General features: G+C 55.3%; 1 protein-coding gene across 5 annotated transcripts; it reads right to left on the bottom strand.

Annotated features, from left to right (window-relative positions):
- Positions 1–3,180: 3,180 nt before the first annotated feature.
- On the bottom strand, positions 3,181–11,620 carry SNX20 (sorting nexin 20). 5 transcript variants are annotated; one of them, XM_025852366.2, is made up of 5 exons: positions 11,491–11,620; positions 8,963–9,128; positions 8,159–8,297; positions 6,570–6,798; positions 3,181–5,254 (listed from the first exon to the last, which is right to left on the bottom strand). In XM_025852366.2, the coding sequence occupies exons 3-5, from the start codon at positions 8,254–8,256 to the stop codon at positions 4,586–4,588; spliced, it is 996 nt and encodes a 331-aa protein (XP_025708151.1). In that variant the 5' UTR covers positions 8,257–8,297; positions 8,963–9,128; positions 11,491–11,620; the 3' UTR covers positions 3,181–4,585. The 5 variants fall into 5 exon arrangements, with proteins under 5 accessions (XP_025708151.1, XP_025708153.1, XP_025708150.1 ...); XM_025852368.2 differs by having other exon boundaries at positions 6,570–6,721; positions 11,491–11,619; XM_025852365.2 differs by lacking the exon at positions 8,963–9,128 and having other exon boundaries at positions 11,491–11,619.
- Positions 11,621–12,047: the final 427 nt, after the last annotated feature.

Here is a 12,047-nt window from a genome sequence, read left to right as displayed (position 1 = left end):
GCTACAGCTATCTTGTCACCAGGAGGAAAGCTTGTCGAGAGAAAGAGGCAAAGCAGGGAAGCAGAACAGAGAAAGACAGAAAGTGAAAGTTAGAGACCAGATGACAAGGTTTGATTCTTTGGATCCAACTTGGCTTGAAGCTCGTCTATTCCTAGACTTTTCTGATAATAAATTCCTCCCCTGGCTTTCTGTTGCTTGTAACCAAAAGGGTCTGTGCTCCCTAAACACAAGCTCCCAGCTTGCTCACTTTGCAACGAGCCAGTCACTGGAGATGGATGATGGCACACATGTGGCTTGCCAGGCGTATCTGGCAGCACTTGGAACTCTGCCTTGCAGTGGGTACCGTCAGCGTGACACATCAGGGAAGGGGCATCCTGGGCCTGCCCCCTTTCTGGGGCCGGGGCCTCAACTAAGAGTCCCCAGGGGCGGAGGAGGCTCCTGCTTAGGGGTGCTGCTGCTTTACCTCTGCCTAAAATTCTCCCCTCCCCATGCTGCAGTGTCCGCCCCTTTAGCCTTTTCTGTGGCTCCCTTAAACACCTCCTCTTCTGAGAAGCCTTCCTTGACTACCTGGCTGAGGGAGACCATTCTATCTCAGCTTCTGTTTGCTCTGTGAGTGACTCCCTTCTGGCCTCAATAAGGTCAGCACGGGGGCTGTGCCTTTCACCCCTGTGTCCCCAGCTCTTGGCAGAGTCTAGCAAAATAGTGGGAGTGGCATCAATCACTGTTTACCGAGAAAATGAGAATATGCACAGATAGATGGATAAGGCTGGCAAGAGCCTATTCTGTGTGCAGACCATGAGAGTAGGGCTCTGTGCAGGATCTCTTTGGGTGAGCAGTATTTTCTTGCTTATACCAGGGGCGCACAGGGACACCAACCAGAGGACATACTGCAGTTTCAGGTTTTGACTGAGACAGAATTTTCCTTCCAACTGGGGGGGTCTGACCTGAAATCGGGTATGAAGCCAGGAGCTGGAGCCTAGGTTTCGCCTTCCAAGTGGGGTGTTGAAAGCCGAGGATGTCAGGGCACCTGGGTGGCTCAGTCAGTTAAGCATCTGCCTTTGGCTCCAGGTCATGATCCCAGGGTCCTGGAATCGAGCCTGGAATCGGGCTCCTTGCTGAGCGGAGAACCTGCTTCTCCCTCTCCCTCTGCTGCTCCCCCTGGTTATGCTCACACTCTCTCTCTCTCTGTCAAATAAATAAATAAAATCTTAAAAAAAGAAAAAAGAAAGAAAAAGGAAAGAAAGAAAGAAAGCCGGGAATGTCAACAAAAGTCAAAACCAGGCCCACGACGGAGGAGCTGGAGAGCCAGCAGGGCTGAATACAGGGCTGGGGGGGGGGGGGACCAGGGCCACAGGCCCAGCAGCAGGGGGCAAGACCCAGATGGTAGGGGATAATGCACAGACAACGTCGAACGATCCAGTCCACATGGTCGGAAACTTCTTTCCTCTCGCGGTATTGTCCAGTCCTTCTGAGTAAATCAAAGACAAGTCTCAACTTGGTGATGACGGGCCCCTAACACCTGTCTCTCTGTCTCTGTTAACAAAGAACCTCTGGCGGCCTCACCGTCAAGGCCTGTGGCAGACAAAGTCCTGTGAGGTGTACTAACAGCAATAGGTTTCATTGTGAGGATTTTTAGAGCTACCTTCCTCATTATAGCAAGTGATTCTGATTCTGATTTTCCATTTAGAGTGGTAATCGGAAGTTTCTTTTTCAAAGAAATTTACACAAGCGTAAGGGGGACTGCTGAAAGGAAAATGGCAAGTGGATGATGGAACAGGCGGCGGCATTGTGGGGCCCCAAGGGGAGCGGGTGTGTGGCTGAGCTGGAGGATGCTGGGAAGGCAGTGCTTTGCTGAGTTGCTGCAGGAGGACAGGAAGCATCTGCAGACCCCTGAGCAAGTACCCCTCCCCCACCAGCAGGTGGGATTGCAACTGGCTTTGCAGCTCCCAGGCAGAGTTACAGCCAAGGGAACCTCCAGAGCGAGGGGCATGCTGAGGAAGGCCCACCCTGACCTGAGCCTCCTGGCTGGCTGGCCCCGGTCCAAGCCTCCAGACTGATACCACACCCCCAGGTCTTGCTGGGTGACCCCCAGTGGCCTCTTGGAGTTCCAGCCCGGGATCGTTCTGTCTGCCCCGCCTGCCAGACCATGTCACTTGGATGTGGACACCCCAGGCCTGGTCCCGGAGCTGTCTCTGTCTCCCTGGGTGACCTTGAAGGAGTTCCTTCTCCACACCTGTTTCCCACCTAGAAACAGAGATGAGAGAAATGATCTTTAAGGGCCCTTTAAGGATGAGAGGACCAGGGACATATCCCTACAGCCTCCTCTCCTCTCTCCCCTCCAAAGTCGGGCTCAGTGGGAAAGGCACAGGCTGGGGGTCACACTGGCCTGAGTTTAATTTCCTGCTCTACCCATTGTGAGCTGTGGGACCTCGGGCAAGTCACGTGAGCCATCAGGGTGTCTGTGTCCTCATTGGTAAGATAGGATAAGATTATCTCCTGAGCAGAGCTGGGCCGGCAGTGATGAGGAAAGCCTGGGACACACAGCTGGGCTCCAAAAGTGCTGGGGAGCTCTGGGTTTTCACACGCAGTGCCATCCTCCCATCCCGGCTCAGGTTCAGGCAAGAGAGCAGCATCCCAGGCACAGGGGCTCACCAGGTAACCTGACCCCAGCCAACAGGAGGCCTTCATGGGAAAAAGCCCCCTCAGGCTTAGGGCCTGGGTGCCCAGAATGGGGTTCCTGGACCTGGGTGAGGCTGGCACGGTGCTCCCACCTGGCACTCCCTGGGCCCTGGATGGGGGCGTGTGGACAGGAGGAAGACTGGGAAAGGAGAAGACACCTCTCTGCTGGAAGTATTGTGCACCACACTGTATGTGTTCAGACCCCAAACTTTGCAGTTCGGATTCGAGAAGGAGATTCCCACCCCTCACCTCGTGCCAAATTTGATTCCTGCATTTCTTGATTGTCCCTTTCTCTGAAGCTGGTTTCTCCCACGTTGCCCCTTACGTGGGGAGCTACCTCTTTGCTCTCCCAGCATCTTGCTGGAAACTCCTATTAAACTTCCCGGATTGGGCATTTTTTTCCTTCTGAGTGACTATTTGGGGCGCCTGAGAGTCGAGGTGGCATTTTACATTTGATGAAATGACTTATACAATCAGGAAGGTCTTCTTTACTATTGCAAATAGAGTCACGGCCTTTTATTTTTCCACTGAACACTTTAATTTTCTCTGTGCCCAGATTTTCAAGCGGTCCAACGTCTCCCACTCAAAGTGTCCTTCTCCCGCAGTAAATTGAGAGACCCGAGGCTTTCTTTGTCCCAAGGTGTCAGGCTGTTTCTCGCCTCCAGAGCAGAGCCTGATTGGGCCACTCCAGCTGCTGCCACATGGTGTCGCTGTTGAACACCTTCTGGTGCAGTTTGGTGAAGGCCCCGTCCCTGCTACAGTGATCCCTTTGCTGAGCCTGGATCCCTGCACGGGCCAAACTGGTGCCCCGCATGAGGATGCCAAGTTATAGGCTCTTTAGTTCACTCTGATAAGCTCAGCCAGATGGTTTAGGTCTTCAGGGACTTCCAGCCTCAAGCACATATTGCCCCAAACCAGCCTGGACCATCGGCTTCAGGCCCGGTGTTGAACCTAGGTTATGGGTCCAGGCTCCCCCTCCACTCTGAGCTCCTGGTGTCCTTTCCTGATAGCGGACTCCAGTCAAGGGCATCCCAACCCATCAGAGGGGTTCCAAGAACATTGCCCCTCAAATGGGGAGGTGTTAAGCATTCATTCTCTGTTCTTCCCAGAGGCTGCACTGGGTATCATCCCCCACCTCTTTTTGGGGCTATGTCTATGTAACTCAAGGAGCCCCGTCAAGGGCCAGGTGCCTTATAAATGAAAACCCACCTGGACACTGAGTTATAGCATCCTAACCAGAGAATTGTTGGCAACTTCCCTTCCTAAAAATGCCTCGTTTCACAGAATCTTATGACCGGATGACGTTCTAGCCCAGTGTCCTCCCACCTTTGAAAGGGTAACATACACCCCACCTTGGTGACAAGCTGGCCTTGAGGAGCTATGGGTGAGCTTTTGTTTTGCTGCGCCGGGTCTACAGGCTAAGAGAGAAGAGCTGGAATAGTTAGGATGATGGAGGCGATCTTTGCAGGCAATGCCCAGGGAGGAGGAGCAGAGAGAAAAGACAGACAGCTGGTGGGGAGAGCTGCCTGGAGGAAGTGGGTTAAGCTTTGTCCACGGCCTGCAATGTAAACCTCCCCTCCAGCGACGCACAAAAGCATCAGGAAGCTGGATCTTACGCTCCGGCATTTTGGCAGCTGGGTTTGTGGTTTCCAGACGAGGTGAGCCTGGCATCAAAGGGACCCACGACACAAGCAGAGGCTTCCGAGGACCCCCGGGGAGCACCTCCGATCCACACAGATGGGGATGTGGAGGACCAGAGGAGGGGCTTGTCCAAGGTCACCCAGCAAGTTAGAGCCTCAAGTGGCTCCTCCCACTAAACACGACTCCCCCGCCCCCCCCCCCCCCCCCCCCCACCGCGCCCCCAGTCGCGGCGATCCACAGACTCCGGCCAGCCCGCCAGAGGGGCTCAGTACAGATATTCCCGGACGGTGAGCTCCTTCAGCGTGAAGCCCCAGGGGCTGGGCTTGCGGAGCTGGCTCTCCTGCAGCTTTTCCTGCAGAGACACGAAGTCCTTGCCCAGCGCGTAGGCCAGGCGCAGCATGGCGTCCAGCAGGGGGGCGTAGTAGCGGTGGCCCTCCCGGGCCTGCAGGCACTGGAGCGCCCTCTCCCCGGCCGCGAACGCCTCGGCCGGCCGCTCCAGGTCCCGGTGGCACACGAGCATGGCGCACAGCGCCGGGACCACCATCACGGGGCAGTGGGCCGTCAGCTTCTCCTGCAGGGGCACCACGCGCACCAGGATGTCCAGGGCCCGGCTGTACTGCCCCCCGCGCAGGCAGCCGAACGCCTCCCTGAGCTCGGGGCGCGTGAGGAAGTCGATGAACTCGCGGGACCGCCGCACGCAGCGGATGGCGTAGAGCAGGCTCAGGTACTCCTGGAAGGCTAGCTTGCGCTCAGAGATCATCTCCTCGGAGAAGTTGCCCATCAGGTGCTTCTTGGGGAAGACGATGTCTTCGATCTCTTCCCTGAACGTCTTGAGGAGGCTTTTCTGGAGCATCTCAAAGTCTGAATAACGCCGTTCCAGCACGGCTTTGTTGCTGTCAAAACTCCCTGTCTGGATGATGACGATTTGGTACATCTGCAGTGTAAAGAGAGAGAGAGAGAGAGAGCATTTGACTACGTCCTAATGGAAGGTTTTCCCTGGCAGAGTGAGCCCCGGCAGATAAAAATAATGGTGATGATCATTTAAAGCGGAGCCCGAAAATGGGTTATCGTTCCATGCAATTCTGTTGTAAATCGCTATCAGCATCTGCTGAGCTATACAAGCGATTTGTGACAAGAGGCCACCTGAGAATAACAAACACAGCGGCACGGAGGCGGCTTGTGGGACCAGAAGCACAGAAGTGGGTGATGCAGGGCGCTCGGGGGTGCTCCGGACTTTCCATCGTCAAAACTGGGCCTCCGGTTCCTGAACTGGGGAGCTTGGGTTCGGTCTGTGTTTCCCCAGCCGGCGACACGGGGGAGAGGTGGTTTTGGGCGGTATGCTGGCGGTGAAGTTCTATGGTAAGGAGATGATTGCTTTTCAGTTCTCTTGCAGTTAGAGAATACTGATGAGGGCTCAGGCTCCTTGGGTTATAATTCCGGCCCTGCCACGGTCTAGCTGTGTGGTCTCAGGTGGGTACTTGAATCGCAACGGGCCTCAGTTTTCCCGTCCATGAAATGAGGATGGTAATATCGCCGGGTGAGGATGGAATGCTCTGCAACCACGGGGGACTGGATTCAACTTGCAGTCAGCACTTAGCCCCCACTATTGTTATCCTGGTCCCAGTTAAGGGGCCAGGAGGGGAGAAAGGTTGAGCGTGGCTCCTACTTGGACCTGCACACCGCCACCACCAAGGGCTCAAATCCCATTTTAACAGAGCAGCCCTCCAAGCCCAGAGCTTGCCGCCAGCCATGGTGTAACCAGCTAGAATCTAATGACAGCATTTAGGTTTCCTTGTATTTACTTTCAAGATTACCTTTTCTTTATGCTATGTGATACTGGTTACCCTTTGAAAGAGTGATTTTGTGTTTTTAAAAAGCAATCAGATTTAAAGAAAAAGAGGTTAATTATTATCTATCATTATTTTATGCAATATATAATTATTAATAATAATATAAATGATTGGGGATACCAAAAACTGTGGCGAAGGGACACAGATGGCTAGTTCTGGCTGCCGTGGAATTCATCTGGGCTAGTTCCTTCTCGGGATCAGGGACCGTGACTCACTCCTCTCCAATTCTCACAGTGCTTAACGCAACGCCCAGCACAAAATCTTGCTTTTTGACCGTTGTCTCTGTTAGAACTCTGTCAGTTAAGCTGCATCAGCCCATTTCATAGTGGGGCAAGTTGAGGCCCAGGGCCGGGAAGGAAGTGGTGAAAGGCTCGCCCTCCCTGCCTGATCTCAGCTTACCACAAACTTGGAGACTTTCCTCTCCTCAATGCGGGCGGACGCGACCTCAAAGAGCAGCTTGACGCGTCTCCAGCAGCGCTTCTCCTTCCGCCAGTACTCCTGCAGCTCCCCGGTGGTCATGCTGGAGTTGGGGCTGGGGCCGCCATGAGCGTCTGGAGGGACGGCACCCGTCAGCACTTGCACCAGGTCAGTGCACTTTGGGGACAAGGGTCTGGGGAGATGGCTGGGTCTGTTGGGGATGGGAAGTCCGAATCTGGAAGGGCCTTGCCTTTCCCTCTCCCCGGCCCCGCCCACCCAGACTCCTGCGCCCCAAACGCAGCTGCAGCCATCCCACCACACGCAACCTGAAATAGCCCCAAGTCCCCCAGCAAGTTTCTCCATTGGGAAATGCCGCGCATGTGTGTTGCGCCATCCACCTCCGGCCTGCAGACTGGCCACTGTGAGACCCATACTCCTGAGAAGCAGGGATGGTGGCTGTTCCTTTCTGTACTCCCTAGGGCACTGACACGGTGTCCTTGCCCGGTGGGGGTGCGCCTGAGCACATGCATCAGCGATCAGTGGAGGGAGCCATTGAGGATGTTGGGCTCCAGGCTCAGCCTGGTGGGCCCCGCCCCACTGTCTCATCTCCTTTCCCACGTTCCCTGCTTTTGTTTGCACATGCTACACCATCTGCCTTAAATGCAGTCCTCCTATTTCCCTACCTGGAAAACTTACAGTGTCTCTTAGCCCTCAGGTGCCCCGGGCGCCATTCTGATCATCTTCCCCACCAAAATGCACCGATCATTGTGCATTTTATTTCAAGGGATGTGGGGGCCCCCCGGGGGCCGGGGTGCCCCTTCTCCACGGTGTCCTTCAAGACCCAGCACACATGTCACTTCGACTGTCCCCTCGCATTAGAGTAAGAGCCTCCCACCTGGTCCCTACAACCTTTCTGGTGACATCTCGAATTATTTTTCACAGATCTGTTTCCCCACCGACCTTGAGGGCCAGCAGTGTTGGATTGGTTCCTGTTTCCCCTGGGGCCAAGGACAGAGCAGGCATAGGCTCGGACGAACGACCGCATGAATGATGAGTAAATCAGTTTGCTCCAGGAGATGGCGCTGCGGTGGACACAGTCGGGGCGGGGCTGGGCTGCTTCGCGCTCAGTGCTCTGGAATGTCCCCCTGGCTTCCTACTGGAGGCACCTAGGGCTCTCACACAGGGGGGTTTCTTGAGCTAAAGCAGCCTGTTCTGGAGCTGCCCTTGGCGGATGAAGGATGGGACTGGTGGGCTGGTGGCTAGTACCCTGGCCTCCTCGCCTCCTGGATGGGACAACTCTGAGATACGTTCCCTACGGCTTGCCGAGGACCCGCGCCGGGACCGAGCCCAGTTGCCCGCAGCAGTAATCAACACCTTACTGGCTTCCTGCCCTTCCTTTCCTCGATGTACCCTTATGATTCCTGGGACCTTCTCCCAGAAAAACAACAGGCACCAAATTCTTGTGCCAAGTTGAGAAAGCTACCCCCTCTCCCATGGCACCTGTTGAAGTACCCAATATTTGGATTCCGAATATCTTCAAACCTCTATCTCTGACCAAGCCCCAAGCCCACCTAAGTGCCCTTCGGGTCCTGGACACGGGAGGTCTCGGCCAGCGGCTGATGCTTCCTGCTTGGTCCCTGCTGTGCACTTGGCTATGGGTCCCGTCCATCCAGGGCTCCCGGGGTGCTTGGGACTTGCCATGCTCCAAGGCTGCCAAGGGGACAAGAGACAACAGTGACTTCCCGCTCACGTTGGGGTTCCTGGTGGGTCCTGGGGTGCTAGGATCTGTGTCATAGTCCCCATGGCTGAGCCCTCCCCTGCCCACCTAGCTGTCCGCCCAGCTGTCACATGCGAGGCCTGGGTCTGTTGCCCCTTGGCTGGACTGATCAGCCCAAGGCCTTCTCTTATTGTTATGATGCTTCGATGATCAAGTTCTCTGAATCTTAAATGCGGTGATTTCAAGCCAAGGTAGTGGCTTTCGGGATTACTTGGGAGAAAGATGCTGGCTTGTCCTGAAGAACATTACAATACTCCATTTATGTTCCACATGTAAATAAAATCTCAGTGCCCAAAGTAGGGGTCCGGGTATGTATCCTTCCCATCTCTCTCTCCCTCTCTAAGCAAACACTTACTGACGACTTGTGGAATACACTTCATAGGCACCTAGGTTCTTCACATCCACTTATTTCAGACCCACAAAAATCTTTCGTGACGCCCAGTCACAGAAGAGGAAACTGAGGTTTAGCCCAAGGTGACGCGGCTGGTGAGCCCATCCCACGAGCAAAGCCGAATGTCTGTGACGTGTCAGTTCGTACGCTCTGCCCTCAGCACCCACTCGCTCACGTAACTGACTCTGTGTGCCGAAGGAGTTTTACCTCCATCTCATGATAAAGGAACCAAGACTTGGGGCTGCCCACGATCCGAAGGCTAGTAGGTGATGGCCAAGGATGCAGGTGGAACCCCTCCTTGGGGCCAGAGGGAGGGCAGCCAGCAGGAGGGCCGAGGGCTAGTTTATGCAGTAACTCTGTCTGTGACCCAGATCTGTGAATGAGAGGACCTGGTATCCGCAATTCTCTGTGACTCAGTTTCCCATAAAATGGGTATAAGAATGGAACCTGCCATCACGAGGCTGGCATGAAGGTTAAGTTGGGGAGACCACGCTCAGGGCTCTGCATACACCAGACGCTGTATAATAATAGTCCCTGCTATTGATATTGGACACCTGATAATACTTGGAGAAATACTTGAAATTCAGTGACTCTAAATTAAGGTGTAAATTGGAATAGACAAATTAGAAACGGGATGATGAGAATATTAGCTCAGGTGGAGTGAGTAGCTGGGGCACCCCTTTGGCACAGAACTCTGAAATCAGACTGGTGCAAGCGACCTTACGTCCTTCTTCACTCGATCCGAGGGAGGAGCTGCAAGGGGCACACGGGGCAGATCTGGGACGCGAACTCTAGTCTGCCGGCTCTGCTGCATTCCCGGCCCCGTGTCTGAACCCTTCTGCTGACTATGGCCTAGAGGTGGTGGGATCACTGCTGCTGTAACAGAGTCCCAGCTCTGTCCCTGGGTGTGACCGAGCCCATCCCGCCTCCAGGGCTGAGGGGCCCCCTGGACAGTCCCGGCCTGGGGAGAGCTGAGGTCCGCAGGGGCCAGGGCGCCTCCTTCGGGGGGCAGCTCTTGCTGGCTCAGGTGAAAGGAACCCTGGGCCATTCTCCAGGTGGTTCTGTGCCGTTTCCCAGTCCGGGTCTCCCCGGGACCCTCTGTCCAACCTTACTTTATATAGATGGGGAAACTGAGGCACAGAGCAAGGGCATGGCTGGCCCAGGGCTGCACCCACTTGAGCCCGCTAGAGCCTGCACACCTCATTTGTGCTTCTCCCCTTAAGGAGTCAGGCCTTCCATCCTGACCAACTGTGGGTCCGAATGCAGGTTATTTAGTATCTCCAGGCCTCAGTGTCCCCACCTGAGAGGTGTGGCCGCAAGCTCTGTCCTGCCGACAAGACAGTGGTTGGTAGGGGACAGGCTCTCTATATCCTGAGAGGTGCCCTGGCAAGGTGGTGAGGGGTCTGCATGCTCTATTACATAGTGGACTCTGGGTGGCCAGGGTTCGTGGCAGCCCAGTGTTTCCTGTGGGCACTCTTATGTCCCTGCCTCAGTTAGCTCATCTGTAGAATGGGTGATGGCGAGCCTCAGTTGTCCCAGCCCTTCCAGCGCTGCTGTCCTGTTCAGGCGGCTGGTGCCAGGTCAGAAGCAGGGCACAGGTTTCCCAGAGACCCTGTGAGACCCCAGGGATCATAACCTTGGCTGGACGCACCAGTAAAAACCTGGGAGAGCTGAGTGTGAACCCAGGGCTTTGAATAAAAATCAAATTCAGCAGCCAGAGCCAGTTCCCTTATGTTTTCTCTTACAGGGCTGTCTGGGAGTCACCATGAGGGGAGGGAAAAGGAGAAAGTCATGCACCGGTGCCTGCAGGGAGACTTGGCCATCTTCCCGTTCCTCTCTAGGCCTCAGTCTCCTCATTTGTGAAATGGGGAAAACAGCCTGTCACTCCAAAAGCTCTTGGGGGATAATGACACATGGGGTTCTGTGGGTATTTCTCTCCCATCTCCATACCCTGTATAGTAAAGATTTCTAGATTTGATAAGAAAATCGTGCAAATGTCTGTGCTCTTGGGTGGGGGTCCTGTGCTCTGCCCAGGAGACAGAGCACCTCCCCAGCCCCCTCCGCATCCAGCCCAGCCCCCTCTCCATCCAGCTGTGTATGTGTGCAGACCTTCTGCTCCTTCCCTCCCAGGCCCTGAGCACCACTCCTCCCTCCGAGGGCTGCCCCCCATGGTCAGGCATTCTTCTGATGCCTACACCAGGCTACATTCAGAGCCCATGCTACCTTCCTGAGGGGGCTGCAGAGGACTTTCCATCGGACCGAGACACTGGGTGGGCACACTCACATTTGGGAATCTCCCAGGGGCATGGGGGGTGCTGGAAGCTTGGAACAAGCAGGTCTCCTGTCTCTTGACATCAGAGAGTCCCATCTGGCAGGTCTGGGGCTGGGCCCTGGATTCTGCGTGTTGCACTAGTCCCCTGGGGCTATACTGACACGGGGGTTCTCTGGCACCAATTTTTGAGAAACACCGGTGTGGTGACTTATTCCCCAGCCTCAAGAGGGGTCGTTGAAGTATCTCAAAAGAATTGAGGTGGTGGAGGGTCGGGGGGCTGCTTCCTGCTCTACCCCAATGAGCTAAGGAGAGCCCTACACTTAGAGGCTGTCACCAACCCTTCCCTACCCCGCCCTGCCCCCAACAGGTAGTGAGGGAGGGCCACAGGGGGAGGGGGCTCAGGCCACAGGTGGAGGGGGGGGGCACGGGCAGAGACCCACCGAGGTTGGGATCAAACACTGACCTGAAGCCTCTCTGGCCCTGTGTGGGTCTGGGGGTCCCAGAGGAGTATCACATGGCCGTCTTCAGCTCCCCTCTGTTCCAGGCTCCGGCGAGCTGCAGCTTCTAAGTTCCCTGTTTGAAAACAGGAAATAGGCTGTGTGACCCGCTCTTGGTGCCCCAGCCTATTGGCTGATGACAGACAGTACGTTGAATCCTGTTGACTGGGGGTCCCACAGGGCAGGGGCAGGGCAGAACAGGGCAAGGCAGGACCAGGCCCCGAGAGACCTAGTTCTGAGGGATCCAGCCGGGCCTCACACAGCCTTGCAGCTAGCTTGGCTGTCCCTCAGAATCCCAGATACTCTCTGGCGTTCCAACAGTATCCCGCATCCCTCTTTAACGTTCATTATTCTCCCCTGTGAGCTAGGCCTGATGGGGGCCCTCATGCTTCACTGACAAATGGGGAAACTGAGGTTTGGAGCACAGAACCAGTGCCTCATGTGGAAGGGAAATGGGGTAAACTCTCAGTTCCATTTTGTGCCTTTCTCTGAGCAAAACTGCATCCAACTCTCCCAAGAGAAG

The sequence above is a fragment of the Callorhinus ursinus genome, unplaced genomic scaffold (genome assembly GCF_003265705.2).
Source record: "Callorhinus ursinus isolate GAN/ISIS: 27379988/994484 unplaced genomic scaffold, GSC_fseal_2.0 scaffold56, whole genome shotgun sequence".
Lineage (NCBI taxonomy): Eukaryota > Metazoa > Chordata > Mammalia > Carnivora > Otariidae > Callorhinus > Callorhinus ursinus.
Note: the sequence above shows the minus strand (reverse complement) of the source record. Positions and strands in the feature narration are given on the sequence as shown.